The sequence below is a fragment of the Microplitis demolitor genome, chromosome 7, assembly GCF_026212275.2.
Source record: "Microplitis demolitor isolate Queensland-Clemson2020A chromosome 7, iyMicDemo2.1a, whole genome shotgun sequence".
NCBI lineage: Eukaryota > Metazoa > Arthropoda > Insecta > Hymenoptera > Braconidae > Microplitis > Microplitis demolitor.
The window spans coordinates 4,063,800-4,088,395 of record NC_068551.1 but is presented as its reverse complement, the minus strand read 5'-3'; the positions used below and the strand labels follow the sequence as shown (position 1 = coordinate 4,088,395).

At 34.9% G+C, this 24,596-nt stretch overlaps 2 protein-coding genes across 6 annotated transcripts in view; one reads left to right on the top strand and one right to left on the bottom strand.

Moving 5' to 3' along the window:
- The first annotated feature begins 49 nt into the window (after window positions 1–49).
- LOC103577065 (GATOR complex protein NPRL3) lies at window positions 50–5,648 on the top strand. 2 transcript variants are annotated; one of them, XM_053740581.1, is made up of 8 exons: window positions 858–947; window positions 1,023–1,122; window positions 1,914–2,185; window positions 2,494–2,589; window positions 3,957–4,175; window positions 4,257–4,590; window positions 4,770–4,946; window positions 5,165–5,648. In XM_053740581.1, the coding sequence occupies exons 3-8, from the start codon at window positions 2,016–2,018 to the stop codon at window positions 5,540–5,542; spliced, it is 1,374 nt and encodes a 457-aa protein (XP_053596556.1). In that variant the 5' UTR covers window positions 858–947; window positions 1,023–1,122; window positions 1,914–2,015; the 3' UTR covers window positions 5,543–5,648. The 2 variants fall into 2 exon arrangements, with proteins under 2 accessions (XP_053596555.1, XP_053596556.1); XM_053740580.1 differs by lacking the exon at window positions 1,023–1,122 and having other exon boundaries at window positions 50–947.
- An 880-nt stretch (window positions 5,649–6,528) lies between these two features.
- Window positions 6,529–24,596, bottom strand: part of LOC103577064 (protein split ends) — an 84,029-nt gene continuing 65,961 nt past the window's right edge. For 3 of the 4 annotated variants that reach the window (XM_008557558.3, XM_008557559.3, XM_008557560.2), the window contains 5 exons: window positions 13,269–24,543; window positions 13,025–13,138; window positions 11,839–12,588; window positions 11,411–11,569; window positions 6,529–10,580 (listed from right to left, as the gene is read on the bottom strand). In XM_008557558.3, coding sequence (XP_008555780.1) covers window positions 10,452–10,580; window positions 11,411–11,569; window positions 11,839–12,588; window positions 13,025–13,138; window positions 13,269–24,543 — 12,427 coding nt within the window. In that variant the 3' untranslated portion in view covers window positions 6,529–10,451. The remainder of the gene's footprint in view (window positions 10,581–11,410; window positions 11,570–11,838; window positions 12,589–13,024; window positions 13,139–13,268; window positions 24,544–24,596) is intronic. The other variant, XM_053740579.1, reaches the window with a different exon arrangement.

The following is a 24,596-nucleotide window of genomic DNA, read 5'->3' as shown; positions in this document are numbered from 1 at the left end:
CGCTTTTTTTTTATTTTCATATTTTTTTCTGTCTCACTTTTGATTGTAAGCTCGTGTGTGCGTGTTTCTATATGCATGCGTAAATATATAACATATATGTATATATAATATGTGATTTTGTTTACATATATGTATGTATACATTTGAACAATGTGGTAAATATGGACATATGACATTTGTATGTATTTATTCGTTTATTATTATGGCTAATGATGTAAAAGTGGGATTTTAAATTTAAAGCTTTTTATCTCTGTCAAAGTTGTGTGAAAAGTTTATTTATTTTTTATGAAAAAAGAAATAAAAGATGAGAGAGATGGAGAAAGTGAAAAGAAGATGACAGAGTGATGCTAATTCTTCAGTCTAGCCTAACCTGGACGATAAATTATTTAAGTATTTTTATACTGCTTTAAATTCTCAACGTGACAATTCATGTCGTGCATGACAATTTATAGTTTTTATTTTTAAATCGACAGTGCATTTGTTTACTTTGTTTTTTATTTTTATAAATTGTTTTTATTCTTTTTGAGGTTAATTTGTGTTATTGTTAATTTGAAATTCTAATAATTGTTTAATTAAATATATATTGTGATATTTAAATGAGGTTATATTTTTAATTGTCAAAATAATGTGATAAAAGTATTATATATTAATAATATATTTGAATAACAATCAACTTTTTAAATTGAAGAAATATTTAATTTGAAAAAAAAAAATGGAGTTATTTTTGAAAATGTCAAGTCTCAAGTTTGAATTTATAATTTAAATATAAATAGTTGATAATAAATATGGAAATAAATCCACTGAGTATTATTTTGGTAAAAAGAGATAGTAAAGGTGACAGAATGTTATTCCGATATCCGAATATGGATAATCATAAAAGAGATTCGAATCAATGTACAAAAAGAAAAAATCCTTATTCATTAATAATCGCTGAGGATTCATTGCAGGTTAGTATAATTTATAATTATTAAATCGCGTTACTAATTTTAAAAGGACATATTTTTATACTATACATATTTTAGGGTTTAGTCACTAAGTTCAGAGCCAGAAATGATCCTGAAATATGAGTGTAAATGTAGCTGACAATTGGCAATTTTTAATTTTTGAATAAATGAATGATATGTAAGTAGGATAAAAATTTAAAAATTAGTATTTAGATATTTTTTCAATCTAATTATTTTAATTAATTAATTTATCTATTTTAAATTTATATATAAACTGTCATATATCTGCTACATTCGCACTTAAAGTTAACAGACAAAAAAAAAATTTTGAATTTTTTTTTTTCAACAAATCAATTTAAAAAATTTATTTTTTAATAATTTATTGTTTTGAAAAAAATCCAAAAATTATCAGACACGGTTAACTCCAAAAAAGGAGTATAATTTTTTATTGCTAATTATATTGTAGACTTTCTAAAGCTAAAAATTAGAAAAAAAATTTTGAAAGTCAAAGGGCAGATAATTTACCATGTGGCTTTCAAATTTTTTTTTCAATTTTTAGTCATAAAATAAGTTTACAAAAATGTAACGATACTAAATTTAGCCATCAAACAATTTTTGGATTCTTTTCAAAAAGATAAATTACAAAAAAAAATATTTTTAAAAAATGCACCTGTAGTTTTTTAAATTTTCTACATGTGCATTTTTTTTTTTAATTAAGTTGAAAAAAAAATTATAAGCCCTTTTGGTTTTAAAGATTTTTCTAAAGTCAAAAAAATGTATGAAAGTACAGTCGAGTCGCGTTATAAGTCCTCTTAGAGCCTCTCATATTAAATCGAGTCTGGTTAAAAGAAAAAGATACAAGCCGGACTTATAACGCGACTCCTGTATGTCCTTTTGGCATTAATTTTAGTAACGTGATATATTTAAATGAATAAATAATTTATTTAAATAGGATATTAATAATTACAGTCATTACCATGTCCAACATCAAACATAACAAATGGAAATTTATCTGGATTATCTGATGAAGTATTGTCAACATTATTCGCCGTTAAACCCGAGCTTTGTGAAATGAAATTTGAATTAAAGTTGAATAATGTACGTTTCGTTGGTCATCCGACATTAATACCATCATCTAGAGGAAAAGAAGTTAATTCATCAATGCTATTTAATGTTGTATTTGCGTTACAAGCCCAAGCCAATCAGTCTGTCGTCAAGTGTTACCACGACTTGAGCAAAAGGTCATTCTTTAATTCATTTGAATTGTTAATCAATAACAAAACAATTATTTTAAATTACACTATCATTTATACACTTTAGCTATTAATGTATATTATTATTTATAATTTTTATTATGATCATTCGATATGTCGTAGATATTTTTTTTAAAGATACTTAAAGTTTTTTGTAATTTATTTAAATAAAAATTCCGTCGCACATTTGAGCTTACGTAATATGTATAATTTAAAATTGTAAAGCTTTTTTTTTATTGAGAGCTAATTATCCGGCAATAACATGAGAAGTATTAATAGTTTATTTATTTTTTTAGATTAGGTATAACACTAAGACATGAAGAAAAAAGATGTGGATTTTTAACTGAAGAAATAAAAGTGATGGTATCAACTCTTGATGAAGTAGCAACAAGGTCATATTTTATATATATGTCGCGTACTTATTAATTATCCGAGGATAAAATAACCTAGAGAAATCATAATTATAAATTATATATTTATTATCAGTTATGAGCCTCACGTGCGTTTGAAAAAGTACAGTCTTATATTTTTTTTTTTTTTTTTAAATTATAATTTTAAATTTTAAATCTATTTGTTGTTTTACAAATTTAGTTTTTAAAAAACTGATAACGGATAAATTCTTTTTAAAATAATTTGTGATCAAGTTTGATTTTTTTTTAAATCTTGAAATACAAAGAAGATTATAACTTTCCTGAAAATTTAAACAAAAATATATTTTTTAATAGAAGAAAATTTAAAAATTTCCGCGCGCTATTCATATTTGGCTCTATAAAAAACTTATTGTTATATATTATTCATTTATTTATTTATTTATGACAATCGGCTTTATATATCTTATTTAAAAATTACAAAAGTAGTGTTTAATAAAAAAACTGCACGGAATAAAAGTATAATACAATATACTACACTGGTTCCAAAAATGAAGGGATAGAAAAAAAATTCGAAATTTTTGGGTGATTTTCAACCTGCTGTAACTCAATTAAAAATGGTCATAGAAAAAAAAAAAACAAAAAAAGCAAATTGTAGCCTCAAGTTTCTAGTTTTCAGATCTGGACCTCAAATTTTTCTATCACGCACGATTCTGGAGTAATCTTAAGAAAACCGACGAATGCATTTTATATTAGTGATATGGTACAATATTTTCATCATGAAGTTAGCTGACGTCTAATAGTTTTTGGATGTTTTTCAAAACGATAAACCATAAAAAAAAATATTTAAAAAAATTGCACTTATAGATTTGTTAATTTTCTACATGTGCATTTTTTAGTTTTTTTTTTGTAATTGATTTGTTTAAAAAAAATTCTAAAATTTTTAATTGTATCCTAACTTCAGGATCATCAATATTTTTTAGTTCTGTTGAAAAACATGATAAAGAATGACGAAAAAATTTATGGAAGCACAATAATTGTTAACTGAATTCGCTATCCTGTTTCTCAGTCTTAGTGCTCATAGATTTTTTATGGTTGAGTTGTAGTTAACAATTTGTATGATCCTAATCCTGGTTTATTACAGACAAGACCAAATTGTTATAATATTTCTGGGGAGTCATGGCCTTATGGATTTGTAGAAAAAACAATTAGCAACTTCTGCAGGATAGTTTGTTAATTTTAAACTTCGACTTTCATACTTAATCCCTTAGTTCGCATATTATTACTATTGTTATAATATGACAATTATTTTATCCTCGATAATGACAAAAGTTATTTATAATTAAATTATATAATATTTATAACTTATTATGATAAATAAAAATAAATAGATCTGAAGAGGAAAGTGAAGGTGAAGAATCGCCATATGAATTAATACTAAAAAAAAGTTCACTTGCTAAAGATTTAAAATCAGCATTCGATAGTCTTTGTAACACAGGTATTGTCAATTTAATGATCAATAAATGGACACTAGTTAATTTTTGTCTACCTCAAAAAGTACATCAGCTACACAAAAAAGGATTTATCATGAACCCTGAAATGATTGATAGGTAAAAAAGTTTTATTTATATTTTGCATGAGATAATTGACGGGTCAAAGTAATTGAACTTTGTTATTGTTTTTTATTGCAGATGTTTAAATAGTTTAAGACCGTACCACGGCCTACTTTTGTTAATTGAGCCAGTGGATTTATTAGAATCACTACCAACAGATGCATCCCCTGCATTGAAACGTATGATTCAAATGTACAATCCGTTAAAAAGTCTTCAAACTTTGGCTGCTGATACTGATTTATCATTAGCCCAGATTTTTCAATTAACTGGTCATCTTGTTTACTGGGCCAAAGCGACTGTCATTTACCCACTTTGTGAAAGTAATGTTTATGTAATTTCACCTGACGCTGTTATTTCTAATCAACTGATGGAATCATTTACTGATCAGTTTCCTGAATTAAATCTTTTACAAGTAAATTTTTTTTACTATAAAATTTAAATTTTAAATTTAATTTAAATTATTATAAATTAATTTTATGTCAATTAAAATTTTAAGATTTGAAATTATAACCGAGTATTCAAATTTTAAATTAATAATTCAAAATTTTATAAATAATTCTAGATAATAGTTTTTTTTTTTTTTTTTTATAGATTTTGAGTGAATTTTCATTACCAACGTCAATAAGCGAAAAGATTAATCCTATAGGTCAACCACAACAGCAACAACAAATTGTTAAAATAATTATTTGGTTATTAAAAAATCGTTTGTTGTTACAATTACATACTTATGTACAATTAATGCCAACAGATGATGGAAGAGATCCAATGGTTAGTTAATTATTCAAATTATTTAATGAAAATTATTTATTTTTATTAAAAGTCATAAATTTTTTTGTAAAATGAAAAATAAATGGACTCGACTAAGAAAAATAAAGTCAGTAAGGGAAAAATTTTCAGTAATTGAAACATTTATTTTAGTATTGATTTAAGAAAATTGAATTTACTGCACAGAGCAGTGAATTATTAAATATATTTTTCATTATCAGAAGACGACAAGTCAAGATTGCTCGAGTCCAAACGGAGGTACTGAGAACGACAGCAGTTGGAGTTACGATAATACACCCAAGGGAATATCTGGTGAGATGAGAATCGATAGATCAATCACGATGCCAAAGGACGAAGAGATCTTCGAATACCGATCAGAAAATTTTCCCATTTCCTCAGAAGACATAATGCTGCTTGACAAGCTTTGCGGGCAAGGTTACTTCGACGGTCGTCATCATCTAGAGGAAATAATGTATCTTGAAAATATACGTCGGTCTCAGTTACTCGAAATTCTAGAAAAATTTCGTAATATTTTAATAATATCAAAACATGAGGATCCAGCAATAACTTTATTTTATTCCCAGCACGGGTTTTCATAAATCAATATCACTGTTTTTATAATTTTTATATTAATGGCATTCTCAGACAATATTCCCCTTTTTTTAAATGTTCAATTATTTTCAACCGTCTACGGTATTAACTTTTTTTTAATTAATTGAAAAAAAGACAACAAAGTTGCGATTTCGTCGATTATTGATTTGGAAAAAAATTAACTACAGTTGACATCAATAAGGTGTCAAACGAAATTTGGTAAATAAATTTGAAAATTTGAATTATAAAATTGACATCAAAATTTTACTGAAATTTATGTTACAATTCCTAATTGATGTCAACTATAATTTTTTTTAGTCAATTGATAAAATTTTGAGACACTTATAACAGTTGTCATTGAAAATTTTTAAAAAGTGGGAACACTGTCTAAGAACAACCTTAAGGATATTCTTAGGCAATACTCTTCACTTTTTAAAAATATTCAATGATTTTTAAATGTCACGGCAGTAAGAATTAAAAAAAAAAAATTACTTACAGTTGACATCAATCGGGAGTTAAACGAAAATTGCCATATAAATTTCAGTAAAATCTGGATGTCAATTTTAAAATTCGAATTATAAAATTGACATCAATATTTTAGTAAAATTTTTTTTATACAAAAAAATGAATTCCTGGCGCAAGAAATTTTCTGTATAACTAATTGCGTTTAATTTCAAATTTTTTCGTTGATTAATTAAGAAAATTCTAGTACCGTTATGACAGCAGTCATTGAATATTTAAAAAAAGTGGAGGCACTGTCAGAATGTCCTTAAAAAAAAAAAAGTATATTTATTAAATACCAATTTTCAAATTATTCGAAATGAATTTAAATAATTTTTGGTATAAAAATAATAAAACAAAATGATATTGTTTATTTATAATTCATTTATTAAATGAATATATATTTAAATTATAAATAGAAAAAAAGTAATTACTGTAAAAAAAATAAAAAAATAATTCTTTTTTTGGTAAATATTTAAATGAACAACAGACATAATTTTTTAATCATAGTTATTATTATCATTAATATCCATATAATTATCAATAACTACAGCAAAACACAAAACAAAAAAGTGATATCTGTACATTGTCCTTATGTGATTAACGTAAACTTTTATTTTATTTTTTGCATATCAGTAGCCTAAGATAGGACGAAATTAAACCATAATATTCACAGATATTATACAAGATAGATAAGGCTGAGGGCCTCCACACACTGCGTTTATAATTCAAATAATAATATTTTTATTTTAAATAAAGTAAAACTAAAAACTCAAAATAAAAAATTACTTCTTTTTTATCTAAGCTTTTAAAAATAATAATTTCGAAATAAGTTTTCGTTAGACAGCATGTGTGAGCCCCGTCACCAGATATCCTTATTTTAATATTTATTTAACTGTAATATATGTTATTATTTTTTTTCATTATTTTATATAATTTTTTTTTTTTTAATTATTATTTTATCCTTAAATATTATTATATACTTTTTACTTCTATATACTGTACATATGAACAACGCATCTTTTACACTGTACACGCATACGCTCTACGAGTATCTGCGCTGCCTTATTTTAATTAACTTTTTTTTTTCTTTTTTTTATTTATTATTTGTTCATATTTTTATATAAGGATGGGCAGGATATTTATGACCATTCGACTATCAATTACACTTACCATTGTCATAAAACATTATTTATTTATTTATTTAGGAATTTATTAACTCGTTTTCCTACACAATTATTTTTTTTTTGTTTTTTTGTCTCTGTTATTTTTATTTTTTTTAACTACGGAGACATGAGCGCGTTAATTTTTTTTATTTACTTATATATTCAATAACTTTTTTTTTTATTTATATTTTTAAGTATCTCGATATTGTCCAACTGGAACTCCCGATAGTTCGTATATTTAAATATGAAAATTTTATTTTTATATATATATATATAGATTTTTTTTTTTTATAATTCTTGTATTAACATTTATAAGACAATAATAATCGTGTATAAAATGTATGTTAATTTTTACCACGATATTAAATTACGAGCGTGAAAATATTTAATGCAACCAACAAATGAATTTACATATTTATTTTTAAATTTATATCAATATTTTAATTATATAAAAAAGTGTAAGAGCATTATTTTTAGTTTATTATTTATAATTTAATTAATGATTAAATTTTTTTTTTTCATCGGGAGAATCAGTTTGCAATTAAAAACATCTATTCGCACTCAAGTCTTAATTATCTTTATACATAAATGCTTTTTTTTTTATTAAATAAAAAATTATTAAAATGTCAACAAAAAAAATTTTTAAAAAACAAAATAATTAAATGATAAATTACAATACCGCCCATCGCTCATTAAAAATTAAAATTATAAATAATTTATTTATAAAGGCGTGCGCCTACGCGCAGAAGCATAATATCGTAATATTAATTAACATTATTAATTTTCATTAAATTAATAATTAATCATTTTTTACATGTGAATATAGCAGTTAAATTTATAATTATAAATAAATTGAGTAAATAATTAAAAAAAAAATATTTTTAAAAAATGCACTAATTAATTTTTAAATTTTTTAAGCGCGCGTTTTTTTAAAATTTAATTTTTAAATTATTTACTCTATTTATATATAATTATAAATTTGTCTGCTACATTTACACTCATATTTTTTTGCTCATCAACTCCGGGTTTGCGTTCGTCTAAAAAAATTGCAAACCCTCTTTTTTTAATGACGCGTTGTTTTAAAAATAATAATAAAAGTAAAAAAAAATTAGAGTGCAGTCGCACTATTAAATAAAATAATAATTTTTTTTCTTTCAATTAATTAACGCGGGTGGAAGTAAATATAGGGCGGCGTCAATGCTCATTGAGATCGATCATACCTTAAAGTATGACAATTTTTTTAAGCCCTTTAATTACATATTTTATTTAAAAATAATAATTTATTATTATCATTACTATTATTATAGTTTTTGTTTGTTTGTTTTTTTGTTCTTGCAAATCGATACGTAAACTAGCTAAGAGCTTGAGTAATAACATTAATAATAATCGATTGCGGTAAGAATAGTAAAGTAGTAGCTGATAGTAGTATTAGAAATAGTATTTTTTTTTAATTATTATTATTTTTTTTTATAGTGGTAAGAAGTTTTATAATCGTAGCATAGTAGTGGTAGGAGCGTAGTGTTTAATTGCAGCAGCAATAGCATTAGGCAATAATATGAATGTTTAATTAATGAACAATAATAATTAATAATAGTAATAATAATTAATTAATAACTAATAATGAGAATAAAGAATTTTTAATTAATAGTAATTAATATTATAAATTGATAATGTACAGCTAAGAGTAATTATAATTATCAATTATAATAATAGTTTTAATAATAATAATAATTATAATTATAATCGCAATATGGTACATCCTGCTAAAGGAATTTACTTTTTTACACTAAAGATTTAAATCCTATAAAGGTAATCCGTTAAAAAAAAAATATTATTTTCACATTAAATGTCTACATTAATTTTAAATAGGAATTTATTATCATTATCATTATAATTATTAATTATTTATTTTGTTTTTATAATTATTATTTTATATTTTTTAATAACTAATTTTAACTTAATCATTTTCACTTTCTAGTTTGACAGGAGCAGCGGCAGCGGCTTCGGCGGCGGCAGCAACTATTGTTACAATTAATATAATACATTCATATTCATATTCATATTTATATATTTATATATATATATATATATATATATATATATATATATATATATATATATATATATATATATATATAATATGTATAATAAGATAATAATTATTATAATTATTATTATACAAAAACACATCACATATCGCGTGACTTCAACTGGTCACTTTTTTTTCTGTTCTTTTTTTTTTTTATCATTTTTTTTTTTTTTTTTTTTTTTTAATTATTTTTTGTTTTCATTTTTTATGCAGATATCGTTAAATAATTAAAATCACAGTAGTCATGCCTTCGCTGGCTCCTTATATTTATACAATATTTATAGTCTAAGCCTTAAAAATTAAACTCGTTTATATATTGATTAATTTATCATTTTTAATTTTAGTTTTTCTAAAATCCGCATAGTGCAATTAGGAAGGTATACATTGTATTTTATTTAATGTTGTTTTTTTTCTTGTTTGTGTTCATAGGAACAAGTGCGGATAACTTATAGTAGACAATTAAATAAACAAAATTGTCTCTGTCACATGTCGGAGTAAAAATATTGTTATTATTATTATTAATATTAATATTAATATTTATTTAATTAATAGGGTAGGATGGGGGTGTGGTTACCGAGTCAGGTTGTCGGAGAGACCAAGAGTGAAGTCGGTCGTTCCCACAAACACAACTCGCGTATTTTGAAACAGGCATTTTTAAATTTTATTTTTTAAAATTAACATCTCGGGAGACTGATTATGCCCAAATATAAAAATTATTGTGGAGAGGAACGCAAGGATTTAATTAATAATTACACCGTGCTAACCTCCCCCGCGTCACAGCCCCGTCCATCCTATGGTAATAATATTTTGTTTTTTTTTTTTTCAAAGGAGTTACAATCTGATGTACAATCCTAGATAACTTAAGCCAGTTCTCGTGTGTGATTGTCAAACGGTGTAATTGAGAGCAATTAATTGTCTCATAATTGTTATTCTTTTTTTTTTAAATGTCAAATTCGGGTTTTTGTCTTGAACGCACAATGATTGTGATAATTTGCAGGCGTAGGCTTCATGCCTCGCGTTACAATTATAAATCAATTACGAGGTGCGTATTGTCTGTAGTCAACAAAATATTTTTTAGAGATATAATGTCGACGATGACGATTAACAAATTTAATAAATATGTATCAAGATCACGCATGTTGATTGATCTGTAGTTTTGTCTCAAACTGTGGCTATTACGATGACCAAGTGCGCAATCTCAGCTACTCGATGCAGTAAATCCGGTGCTATTCGCGCTAAGCTCTCGTTGGCGAAGTCGCATGATGGAAATATGTGGACTACATATGCGGGCTAGAATAAAATAAATAATAATGATTATAATTATTACTATAATTGTCATGGTTTTTTTAATTAATTAGTATATTGTGTGACGGAGATGAAACAAAAGGATTTTAGACCAGGGTGGTTGACTGACATCACCCGCAGGAAATCATCTTTCATCCTGAATTACACACTAGATTTTTCATGATTACCTACATTGGAACTTAGTTTCAGTGTCAGCAGCCAGTCAGAAACAAGTTAATTTAAGAACGACTATTAGCGTAAACGTTAATTGTCATTTGCAATTTATAATTAATCCGAAACTATAAATACTATTTGTTATTGACACTAATTTTTATAAAACTTAATCACAGTAAGAACTGTCATTTACGTAAATAAAATTAATGTTCTGAAATTACTGCACAGAAAAAAGTATTTCTTGGCGCTAAAATTTTTTATTCGCCCCAATAAAAATTTTGCATTATAAATTGAAAAGAAAAATTTTATTGGAGCAAGAAAAAATTTTTTTAGGCGATAAAAAAATTATTGCGCCAATAAATTTATAATGCAAAAGATTTCTTACGTCAAGAAATCCTTTTTTTCTGTGTATTAAACAGATGACAAGTATCAGAGTTTAAATTGCGAAAGCCTTCAGTCAGCGAACATAGACAATATTTGTTTGTTCCCAAGGGATGAAACAAGTTTGTTTCTGCCCGCTTAGCCATTTAATTTACGCGTTTGGTGATATTAATTCGCGGCATTAAACTGAAATTAACTTCTTTCCACTGGCTGCAGAGACATTGAAACTTTAAGTTTTGATGCTGCTGTCATGTTATTTAATAATTATTTTATTTACTAACCTGTTGTGAACCCGGCGCCGCAATATTTACAATACCAGCGGCCTGCTTCTGTTGTAGATAAGTTATAAAACCAGTCTGAAGATTTTTACTTTGCTGAAGAACGTCCATTTGATCACGTCCACAAGGCAATGCCAGTAGCATACAATGTTCATTGTCCGTCTAAGTAATTAAAAAATAAATAACGAATTAATTAATTAATTAACAAACAAAGTTAATAATTTTAAAGTCATCCCAGAGTCCGCGCTTCAAGAACGAGGGCATTTTAAATTATTTAAAAAAAAATCCTCAAGTATAAAAAAATTTTGACATGTAAATAATTTAAAAAATTGCCAATTAATAAATGAAGAGAAAAAAAATTTAATACCCTAGTAAATTTTTTTATCAAACTTGTTGGTTGTGGATAAATAAAAAGTAAATTAATTACAAACCTGCATCTTTCTTGCAACTCCATCAACTTGTGTCTGTTCAAGTCTCATTCTCTGTGCGATTCTTAACGGCGGAGTTGATCTGTCACTGTTATGTGGAAGACTATCTTGGGCGACACTGGGATTACCAAATACAAAATGCATCTGTACAGCAGCTTGGTCATTTTTCAAAGCAAGCAGACCTTGCCACATAACAGGATACCGCCGTAAAAGCATAAGAAGTGAATCCGCTTGAGGTGGAACTTGTGAAGCATGAGGTGGTGTTGCTACTTGATGTTTTCTGTGTCGATCGGGTGTCAATGCACGCTCTGTAGCTTCACTTGCAGCCATTGGATACTGCGAGCGAATGTGCGCCGGTGGTGGTTCATAGTACGGACCGCGAGCGCCCGTTGGCCCGCCAGCAAAAACTGGATTACTCGTGGTATTGTACTGCGGAGGTGCTGGTAACCGCTGAACACCGTGCATCATGTAGACTTGAGCCACTTGTGGACTGTCTGTGGTACGGTCATGAGGGGTTCTGGTGGCTCTTATCAGTTCCAAGGGTGGGCTATGACTCTCTTCACCGCTTGCCTCCATCTTAGGATCTAAAGGTAGATGAGGTGAGCGTGCATCGGGTACATGATAAGCTATTCGCGGTGTTGTTAATGCTGCCTCTTGTTGGGCACGCAAGTACTGATACTGAAGAGGATGCATATAAGGTGGTGGTAATTCACCGGCTCTTGATAATCCACCGTAATGATTGACAACATCACCCTAAAAATAATATTTTGTATTAATAAATAATTATAATTATTCATTTGGGATGTGCAACTTCTAATAACTTTTTGTTTTTTTTTTCAACGATAAATTTAAAGAAAAAAATATTTTTAAAAAATTGCACATATAGTTTTTTAAATTTTCTACATGTGCACATTTTTTTTTTTTTTTTTTTTTTTTTTTTTTTTTTGTAATTGATTTATTGAAAAAAAAAATCAAAAACTTGTTACCTGTCTTCTAATTTCATGATCATTTTTTTTAAATTACTCGATTCGAATAAAAAAAATTCTGATCAATTTTAAAATATTTAATTTTAATTAAATATTTTACTCTGACCAAAAATTTGAATTATTCGAAAAATCCCGAATAATTTGAAGTTAGAATTCGCAGTTAAGATAAAGACTTAAATAAAATTATCAAGCTCTGTAAGTACCTGAGAAGCATTAGTATGATGATGAGCAGGCGGAGGTAACGGAGGGCTCTGAGTTCTATGTGGCGGAACGAGCCCGTACTGACCTCCTGGTGACGGAGCTCCTGGAGGTCCATGCTAACCAAAACCAAGCAAAGTTAATTTAAACCCCGTCAATAAATAACTAATCAATCAATTAATTAATTAATTAGCATTGCTAAATAAATAATTACACTGCATGTTATTTAAAAAATTTAAAGACACTCACCAATGCTGGTTCATAGGGAACACCAACTGGAACACGACCTGGACTGGCATTTGGTACCATAATGCAACCAGACATTGACACTTCAACCTTGGGTGGTTCCATTCCAGCGATTTGTGGTTTAGCTGATACAGGTCTTGAGCAACTCGCCACTGATACAACAGCCTGTGCTCCAATAATGTGAGGCTGAGTAGGCGGACTTGCAACTCCACCGCTCATTATCGTCGGCACGACTGCTTGGAGCAGATGAGCTTTCGGATTCGGTAGATGACTTTGTCCATTTATGCCTTTAAGATTCGTCGGCTGAGATACTGGATTGTGGATCCGCTGGACTGGTGTCGTTGCCACGTTACTCGGATGGACGTTAATTCCCATTTTTTGTTGCATGTTGACAATTGTCGGCGCTTGCTGCTGCTGATGTTGCTGTTGTTTAGCAGCTTGCAGAAGATGCTGCTTAGGATTAGGTGGGATATTTGAACTGTTAAGAACAGGTGACATAGGCTGTCCAGGCTTGCCATTGGCACTGTTGATTTGAATCTGCTGCTTAGCACGTGGACTCAGACTAGGGGAAGCAACTCTGCCTGGAGGAATTTGTAACCGTAGTCCCTGGAGAGCTTGGTTAGGTTGTTTTATAATATTCTGCACCACTGGCTGAGTTGGCATGGCAGTCATCATTGGTTTGGAGACAACTATTTGCTGAGCAACTGGAGTACTTGCTAATTTACTTGGATTCAGCACGTGCGCCTTCAGACTAGTTGGTTTGCACTGGGTTGTCGTTATCTGAGGCTGTGTAACCACTAGATTTGTTGGTGGAGTAGTCAAGACTGGAGTTGATACAGTCGGTGGTGTTATGGTTGACTGAATTACTGCTGAAGACGTCACTTGGGCAGCTGGAGCTGGAGCCTGAGATTTTGTTATCACACTTGGCTGAGTTTTTGATGGTTGGCTCAAATCTGCGGGTTCTAGACTAGGCGCTGTAACTTCCGGTCCAGGTCCAGGTTTAGGTTTAGCTTTAGCTTTAGTTTCTTCAGTGACAGATCGTGGGTGCACGGCTGATGGTACCTGTGGTGCTGGCGGATATTTTTCAGCAGCAGATTTAATGTCAGCTGTTGTTGTCCGAGTTTCGATCATACTTCGAGGAATATTTTGAATTTGTCCAGATGCCGTTGAAACTGGTATATATTGACCCTCTTCAGACTCTCTCATGGGTATGAGCATTCCCGTGACAGGATCAATCAGAGTCATTGGTTCTAATGTTGATGATTTTTGTACCAATGAAGGTTGCAATGGTTTAGCTGGCTCCTGTTTGATGATATTGTCAGTAATAGCAGCAGCAGCACTTGTCGCATCAGTTTCATTGGTTGTGTCACGCGTTGTTGCTGCTGTCGTTGTTGTTACTGGTGCTGATACTGGTGTTGGTGCTGGTGCTGGTGCTAACGTAGGCGGTGATGTTGCTGGCGCTGCTGGTGTCGTTACTGCAGTCGTTATCAAGTCTTTACTTTTTTCTTCGCCACTGTCTTCATTATTCTCCGAAGTCCTACGCGATGTTCTGCGACCGCCACGTGATTTTCTGGTCTCCATTATCGTGAGCTGTGGCTGCAGTGGTTTCGAGCCATTATTATGTCTGGTACTTCTTCGTGTAGCATGAACACCAGCAGCAAGTAAAGCCTTGTTAGCAGCTGATCCACGCACAACATCTTCAATGGTATCATCAACAGTCGATCTACTCCCGTCTTTCTCAGCCAATCGTTTAGACTTACGGGTATTCGTTGCAGGTGAGACAAATTCTTCAGCAGCAACTTCTTTGACAGCTGCTACAGGTTGAGGTGCTGGAGCATTAGGTCCAGCTGCAACAGTAGGTCCAGGTGATTTTATTGTGAGAATAAGTCTTGGACGACCGGCATTGTCTTCTTCACTGTCATCATGGAACTCATAGACATCTGCTGGTAATTTATTCTTTTCTTGTTTGCTATTACGTGGTGTACGACCACCTCGTTTACCGGAAGTCGCTGTTCTATTTACACGCCGTGCTGACACTCCGCCACGACCACCACCACGACGAGTTTTAGATCTTACGCGACGAGAACGCGTAGACTCAACTTCGCAAGATGTTTCCACTCCTTCGTCTTGATCGTCATTAGTTGAAAAGTCTTTCTTGCTGTCACCTTCAGTTGACTCAGTGTCAGGCCAATCCTCGTTTTTGCTAGTATCCTGAGGATCGCCATTTGTCTCTTGGTCATGATGACTGTCTTCCTCGTCATGGGTCTCGTTGTCATTACCCTCGCCGTCGCACAGCGCATCAACTGTTTTTATTACGCTCTCAATATTAACTTCTTTAGCTGACCAGTAATCGCTGTCTTCTTTACTGTCTGCTGGATCTTCCCGCGCATTGTCGATAGCCAGAGGATCGTTACTTGATTCTCGCGCCTCATCAGCAGCATCTTCTTCATCTTCTTCACACTTCGGCGCCTCATCTTCCTCATCGCGTTTTATTTCTTTCGGAGTTTCAGTGACTGCCTGAGCCTCAACTTTAGGCACCACAGGCTCCGACAAATTAACCGGAGCAACAGACGACACCGTTTCAGTTTTTTCATTGTCAAATTTATCTGGTTTTATTTTAACATCAGTGATATCAGACTGCCGTTCAACTTGAGCTGGTTTACTATCTTGTTCTTGTTTAATCTTAGGAAGATCGATGACACTAGGCTTGTCTTCTTGTTTCAGCACATCGTGAGATTGAGATGATGATAAATTACTAGATATAAATTTAGTTGGTTGGACGGTTGATAAATTTTCTATTGGTTCTATTTTATTTTTAGTAATATCTGTAAATCTTTCTTGACGCTCTGGTAAATGTTCAGGTGTCTTAGACTGTTGATGTTGATGTTGCTGTTGCTGTTGCTGCGGCTGTTGCTGCTGTAATTGCGGTGAAGACACAGGACCAATTGTAGAAAGAGACGTAACATTTGACGTTGAAACACGAGTGGTCAGTGACTGTGAGACTGTTGATACGAGTGGTATGTGTGGTTTTACAAGTAAAACTCCTTGTGATATTGGTGGTATTGGTTGTCGCTGCTGCTGCTGCTGTTGGGCAGATGACAGTCCAACTGGTTGATGAATTTGTTGAGCAACAGTAGTCAGTACTTTGTCATGTGACGTTTGTGAAAATTGGCTGACAATTGGTACAACGGTTTTAATTAATGGTTGATTAGGTTGCGAAACAGTTGTTGGTACTAGTGAATGAACAACTGACTTGTGGACCAAATGCTGACCATGTGCGACAATAACTGGGCTTGGTGCTGACGTGTGAGGCGGATGAGTCGTCAGTAAATGAACACTCGTGAGCTCTTGTTTTTGTTTCGGTGACAGTAAGTCACTTTCCACACTATTAGTGTTAGACGGTAACTGTTTCTGGTGTCTTGGTGATAAGACGACACTCTCGACAGTAGAAATAGATGACTTAGAAATAGCTGGAGTTGATGTACTCGCACTTATTTCTATTTTAGCAGTCTCGGGAATGAAAGTCGGTGGTTGGTTGGGTGATGGTACCTTTGGTGACGTCGACGCTTTGTTTGTTGGCTCAGGTATGATAGCCGGTGACAATTTGGGTTCGTCTAATCGTTGTGGTGACTCATTAAGATGAGCTGGTATTAGTGTCTCTATAACGGATTTACCGCCAAATGCCATTGAATCTCGCGGTTTACCAGACTCCCGAGGTATTCCCGATATCAGCGGCGGTACTGGCATGTAAGGACGCGGTGGAATATTTAATGTCAATGGTGGAAGACCACCACGTGGATAACTTGGTGCCAGTGCTCGCATTCCCGGTGCGTGTTGTATAACCGGTTGCTGGCTTGCTGCCGTTGAGTAAATGTGCTGTGACGGTATATCCGATGGTCGATGAGTCGTCAGTGGCACACTGACGGGAATTCTCGAGGATGTTGTCGAAGATGTTTTGATACCGTGAGAAAGATGTGAACTCATTGGCATATTTCTCGACCACTGACCGTTTGGTGACAAAGGCGTTTGAGATACACGGGATGATGGCTGCGGTGGTATCGCTGATGAACGTGATTGAGCTACAAGAGATGATGGTACTGTTGTTGGTGGTGCTGTTACCGATGGCGAGGATGCTGTCGTAACTGCGACCGACATTCTAGGAGGTGTTTGCCGTAACGGCGGTACCATTTGACTTTGGAGAGCAACTGGTAATCTCTGGTAAAGAGGTTGCTGCTGAGCTGAAGTTACCGGAGGAGGTCGCGGACTCGCTGCTGATAATCTCGGCGCTTCACTGATTATTGGCAAACTACAAGGCATCGGTTGCTTGTATTGGCCTGATGGAGATGGCGGGGACTTGACTGCCAAGACCTCGTGACCTACAAATGATCTGTCTTTTTTATTTGCTTCCGTGTTATTATCTGTAGTCTCGGTTTGCGGAGACGGAGTTATCACGGGTTTGTGGTCTTCTGGCCACGAATGCGAGATAACTGATGATGATACCGGAGGTTGTGGACTTGGTGATCTTACTGACACAGGTGCAGTTGCTGGTGTACAATTTGCTGTACTCTTTTCTGTTGTTGGTGTTATTGTTGTTGTTGTCGTCGTCGTTGTTGTTGTTGTTGTTGATGGTGTTGTTGCAATTGTTGTAGTTGTTGTTGCAACAATCGACTGCTGCTGCTGCTGTTTATTAACTGGCGATTTATAGAATGATGGAATATCTGGTGTCTTTGGTGGCTGAGTTAAATCAAATGACTCATAATTAGGATCTTCTTCAGTGTCAGTATCTATTTGCAAGTCATGTTCACTCTGAGGTGTATCGGGTTTCAAATCCGCGTCGGTCTCAGCGCCAGTTGATGCATTGAGACTTTCAACAGCTTGCTGCATTTCCTCGACGTCTTCTTGAGGTGGCGCGTCTGACGGTGGTACACTTGCCCCGTCACCTTCTGGCTCTTCTTCATCGCCCTCGTAAGAAAAGTCTTCCGTAGAGCCGCCGAATGTTTCTTCGAGTAGAGCAGCCACTGCGTCTTCAGTCTCTTCTTGCGAAATAACAACTCGCGGTTTGTCTTCAGCTTGTGGTGGCGGGGTAACAGGAGCTGGTACTTCTGGTTCATGATTACCTGCGCCAGATAGACGACCACTTTCACGTTCTTCGGGTTCTGAAATACTTTTGACAGCATTCTCGTGAATTTTTTCGTCGATATCCATACCAAAACCGGGGATAAATTTGTCCTTTTTCTTGCTGTCTGATTTATTTGACCCGACATTTATCGTCGATGACGTGACAACTGATACTGTTGATGTTGAAGTTGACGTTGACGTTAATGTGGAAGTCGGAACTAGAGTCAAAGATAAAGTTGAAGTTGGAGGAGAAGTAACAGTGGTTGTAATTGCTGATATTGTCGTCGGATTTTTAGGAATCGGACTGAGAATGGTATCACGTGATACAGGTAATGGTGGTGGTGAAGAGATCGATTTGCGTGATATCGGACTGCTGGCACGAGGAGGACTCGGATCAGCTCCCAGGTATGGCAAAGCACCGGCTTTGTCATGATGGTGATGATGGTGGTGGTGATGATGATGATAATCTTTACGACTGCGTTCCTCCTTGGACTTCTTACGTTTCTTCTTCTTCTCTTTAACTTTTTCCGGCGCTGTCGTGGGCGTTGACGGCTCAATACTATCATTGTCGTCAGTAAACCTAAAGACGTCATGGTCATTGCTCTCCATACAAACGACTGCTGGTTTTGGTGATACGGGTAAACCAAGCAAGTTTGCTTCTATTTCACGACCAGCTTCTGCAAGATCAACGCTGTTCTCATCTTCAATTTGATGACGACGTTTCTTTTCAGCTTTACGTCTCACCCTGTCTACATCCAAAATAGGACTGCGTATACCGTCGCTGTCTGAGCCGTAGGCATTATTTTCGGATGGTAAATTCCCAAGACGATTGAAGAACGGCGCTGATGGTGCATCATCAACATCATCTGACAGAGGACCAAAAATATCTTCCATACGTTGTGAATCTCTGGCCTCTTGTCTATTGAGTCTTTTTCTACGAGTTTTCGCTTTATCTTCACTCGTTCTTTCACGTCTTTTATCTTTTTTATTGCGCTGTTTCTTCTCCGCTCGTATGCGTTCTTCAGTAGCCTCATTTGCAGCTGCTGATCCTGTTGTTACTGATGTTGATGAAGTGACAGACGCAACTGTCGTTGAATCATTAACATGATTAACGCGACAGTCAGTAGAACTGGTGATAATATTTTTATTTTTATGATCATTATTGTCTGGTGATTCAATTTTAATATTAATGCTGCCGTCCTCACTGGAGATCGACAATTTTTGACGTTTCTGTTTCTTCTTGTGTGATTTTTTCCTCGAGTCACGCTGGTGATTATTAACAACTGGATGATTTGATGGAAAGGACACAGCCATACGTTCATCATCGTCCGACGATCTTGGCTCTTGTTTAACAGGACGCAAGTTATTAATTGACGAGGTCTCAGTTGGCGTATGCTTCTCTTCAGTGTCTGCAAACCCAAGGTCAACATCACTCTCAAGAAATCTTTCAGTTTTTATTTTGTGCACTTTATTATTGAACGACTCGTCTTCTTCACTTGTATCTGAGTGAATGCGTGAACGTGAGCCTTTACGTGACAGAGATTTGGCACGAGTTGAATCTGATTCAGAAGTACCCTCGTCTTCAGTAAGTGCTTTACTACTGACAGAATCACCGTCCCAAGAAGTACTTTGTTTCTTTTCTTCTCTTCTGGCACGACTTTGTTTCAACTGTGAAAATTTGTCTTTCAATCTGACCTGTCGTTTTTCCTCCTCAAGTTTTTGCATATTTTTAGTCGATCGTGCTTTAACTTTGTCGTACATACTGATGTAAGCCGGTTCGTCGTCGACAATATCAAATATCGAGTGTTTCTTGGGCTCGTCGCTGTCAGTGTCTGTGTGTGACGGATGTCGTGTTTGCATTTCATGGTTTGACGAGTGTCCGTCATCATTGTCGCTGTGTAAATTTATAGATACATGATGATGTTCGCGTTGAGACGAGTCACGATGATGGTGGTGATGGTGATGATGGTGATGATGAGATCCGGTCTGATTATTTGGTGGACTCGAGTCTGTTCTCTTGGCGAGTTCTATTCGCGTAAGAAATTCCTTGTCAAGTTCATGAGAGACACGTGGGCTGCGATCACGCTGTTCTTTTTCCATTCGTTCCAATCGATTTCGTTTGCTGCGCTGCTTGTCTTTACTACTACTGCTACCACCACCACCGCCACTACTAATCACAACATCTCGATTATTTTCTCTATTATCACGACTGTCTCTACTCTCCCTCGACTCACGACTATCCCGGCTATCACGATTTTCACGATTTTCGCGACACTCTTTTATGTCACGACTGGAAGAAATAATATCTTTGCTGGTTAGTTCGCTATTGCCGTGAGATTGCAATGGCGTTTCTCGACTCTCACGACTGTCTTGACTCTGAGTTGACGTTGAGGAGTCTTTGCTGTCTCTATTTTCTCTGCTCTCTCGACTAGTACGATGTGAGTCATTACGATGTTTACGATCTTCCGATCTGCGATTTTGTCGCGGTCTGTCTTTGCTGTCACGCCTGTGTTCCGATATTTTCATTCGTTTGCCGGTGTCATCTTCCTGAGGAGTTTCTTGGGAGGAGCAACGTCGTTTTAAGGTCGCGGGAGCGGGAGACGAAGCTTGGTTTTGATTTTGATTGGCCATGTGCTGATGATTTTCCATCGGCTGTCGTCTGGTGTCCCGTTCATCCCGTTCGCGTTTGCTGCTGGTGTCTTTATCCTTGTCATCGCGATCACGTCTCTTGGCATGATCGACTTTATCTTTTTCACGCTTCTCCAGATCCTCACGTTCTCTCCTCTCGCGTTTTTCCCTCTCGAGTTTATCCTTCTCCTCTTTTTCTCGTTTTTCTTTCTCCAGTCGCTCGCGCTCTTCTTTTTCTTTCCGCCTCTCACGTTCGAGTCTTTCACGTTCTTCCCTCTCACGCTTGCGCTCACGATCAATTCTTTCTTTCTCTTCGCGTCTTCGTTCACGTTCCACCCTTTCACGTTCTTCCTTTTCCCGTTTTTCCAACTCCTCACGTTCTTTTTTAACTCGTTCTTTTTCCTGTTTCTCACGTTCTATTCTAATTTCCCGTTCTTTGCGTTCACGTTCTTCCCGATCACGTCTTTCCTGTTTATCTTTTTCTTCCCGTTCTTTACGTTCTTTTTCCAAACGTTCTTTTTCTTTTTCACGTTTGTCTTTTTCCCGGGCTTCCGCTTCTTCACGTTCTTTTCTTTCACGTTCTTTTTCTTCACGATCCCTGCGCTCTTTATCCAATCTTTCTTTTTCGCGACGTTCTTCATCTTTTTCACGTCTCTCCCTTTCTTCACGTTCTTTTCTCTCTTGTTTGTCACGATCCTCTTTATCCCGTCGCTCCTGTCGTTCACGTTCTTCTTTATCTCGCCTCTCACGTTCCTCTCGTTCTTTACGTTCATAACGAGCTTCTTTACTCTCCTTAATGTCTTTATTGTGGGTGTCTGTCGTCGTTTCATTCGACGATTCAGTTGCCGTAGTAACAATTGACGTTGACGATAATAACAACGAACGTTCATCTTTATCGTCTCGTTCTTTATTACGATTTTTCTCACTATCATTGTCATCTTTTTTATTTTTTCTCGAGCCGTCTTTACTTCGACTGTGCCTCGAATCTCTGCTATCTCTACTACCGCCTTCTTTTCGTTGTCGTACACGTGATGGATCCGTCGTTGACGTTGACGTTACTGTTGTCGTTGCTGTTGTTGGAGTTGTTAAAGCTGTTGTTGCCGTTGCCGTTATTATCGTCGTCGACGCGGAAGAAATAGAATTATTATTAGTCACCGACGTCGAATGATTCGTCGACGATGATGAGATTAGTGTTTGATGATGATGACGAGTGTCACTACTTGCTGATGTCGTTATCGTTGTTGTTGCAGTGGTGACTAATGCAATTGTACTAATTACTGGATTTGATGATGATACTGACGCCGACGATGCCGACGACGACAACGATGTTGACGTGGATAATGACGTAGTTGTACCAGATGACAACGAGGTAGATCCAACATTACTTGTACGAGCTGTTGATGCACAAAGTGGTTGAGGAATATTACTGCTGATATTACTCGCAGATGTCATTGTACCAAAGCAGCTACTGTTGATACTGGCCGCTGTGCCGCTATTAAATCCCATAGGCAATGAGACGGGTGGTAATTCAGGACTAGCAGTTTTTATTGACGTACCAGGTGTGATAGGAGTCGCAGTTGTCGGATGTACACAATTGTGTACTGCTGTTCTTGGATCAGTCTTCAGTGATGGTGATACAAGTGTTGTCATTGGAGTGGTACCAGTTGCGACTGTCGTTATGACAGCAGATGACGGAGGCATAACCATATTTCCAATACTGGAAGATGTTGTACTGCTGGATTGCTGTACCGGCGGATGACTAGGGAATGGATACTGCAAACCAACTTTACCGCTACTACACGAGCCTTGTACTCCTGTTCCTGTTCCTGCTACTGTTCCTCCTACTCCTACTGCTGCTATTCCTACTCCCGCTGCTCCTACTCCTGCTGCACCAGCCACAGTCACAGTTCCAGTTACAGTTCCAACACTGGGTTTATTACTCGTACTACTACTACTGGTACTACAACTAGCTAATGAAGACGATAAACTCGTGGTACTTATTATTGATGATGGTATTCCAGTGACACCGGTAAATTCACGTGGTTCATATTTTTCACTGAAATTTTCCAGCCGCTTGGAATCTTCATCAAAGACACTTCTTTTAGCCAACACTGACTTAACGATATCCGAAGGTTGGACTTCGTGGAGCTCGAGATCCAAAAACGTCGGACGAAACCTGAATCTTTCAGACACTGTTGCGTCAAGTTTAGCCAATGCATCACTACCGGCAGCACTTAGTGCACGTGAACCTGACCACTTTTCGTATTTCTCATCGAGCGAACGTATTCGCTCTTCAAGACTAGGCGACTGTGGCGCGGTTTCACTGTCCGAACTTGTTGGGCTCGGGCTTGGGTGACGAGGCGGCGGTGAAGCCGGTGGTTGAGGTGCCGCGTTTGGACTAGGTACCGATAATGACAAACTCACTGCACACGATGGACTTGTTACTTTGGACGCTGGTGCACTAGTTGTTCTTACACAACTACCACTACTAATATTATTATTGTTGCTGTTGTTGTTGTTAATATTATTATTAACATTATTATTATTACTGTTATTACTAGTATTAACATTAACATTATTATTATTACTACTATTATTATTATTATTGTTAATATTATTATTATTATTATTGCTATTGCTGGTATTATTGTTATTCATCATCTGTGCAGCGAACCTCGGAAGCGGCAAAGAAAGTGGACCTTCTTGACTGCGCTCTCGAAACCTCCTCGGTTCACTTGGAATGATATTTTCCGGTCTTTCGTCAACAAGAGGTGTACCAGGTCGCGAACTGTCATGATGCTCGTGATGTCTACTAGAAGTATCTCGTCGTCTTTTACAGGGACCCGGTCCCCGGCCTTCACAGCTACCACGTCGCGTGTTATGATGGACAATTATTTTACTATCACTGACCCTACGTACATCCATACCCTTTCTACCGGAGTGAGAGGTTACGAGAAGTGAAGCTATTTCAGGTTCATCGTCGTCACAGAGAATCGCAGATGAACTGTCGAGCTTCGGTCGTTTCTTGGGTGCGAATCCCTCATCGCCGCTACTGTGACACTCCTCGAGTTGTTCGAGTAAATGCACTCGTTCTTTTTGCAGATGACGTATGTCTGGTGGTGGTAATAATAGTGAGGATGGTACTGGAGGTTCGACGCTTGTCACAACACTTTGAATAGCATGACGTCGTGGTGGTGGCAATAAATCATCATCATTGAGTTTGCTGTCACCGAGGACACTGCTATCGTAGTCATCGTGGCTCGCACCGCTGCCCTGACTGAATTCATCGTAGCTTCTGAATCTTCTGGACGTTGGCTCCGTATAGTCACCCTCGTAATACGGATCTGCTTGATAGGATCGTCTGCTGGTTCGTGACATTGCAGTGGGATGAGCAGGACTCGCACCAGGTGTACTTCCGCCACCGGGAGTACGTGAGTAACTCGCTGTCCTCGCTCGTGGTGGTGTTTCATACCTGGTAAACCTGCTGCCTGCATTGGGCACCGTAACAGCTGCTTCGAAACTCCTGTCTCTCCTGTGATTGATTAGAAAAAAAAAGAATATAAATATATTTATAAGACGGTAAGA

Excerpts from the sequence above, each read along its gene's own strand:
- LOC103577065 (XM_053740580.1), top strand. The coding sequence starts at position 786 with ATGGAAATAAATCCACTGAGTATTATTTTGGTAAAAAGAGATAGTAAA. Across the intron at positions 4,176-4,256 it reads AACCCTGAAATGATTGATAG|ATGTTTAAATAGTTTAAGAC; the intron begins GTAAAAAAGTTT and ends TTTTTATTGCAG. Across the intron at positions 4,591-4,769 it reads CTGAATTAAATCTTTTACAA|ATTTTGAGTGAATTTTCATT; the intron begins GTAAATTTTTTT and ends TTTTTTTTATAG.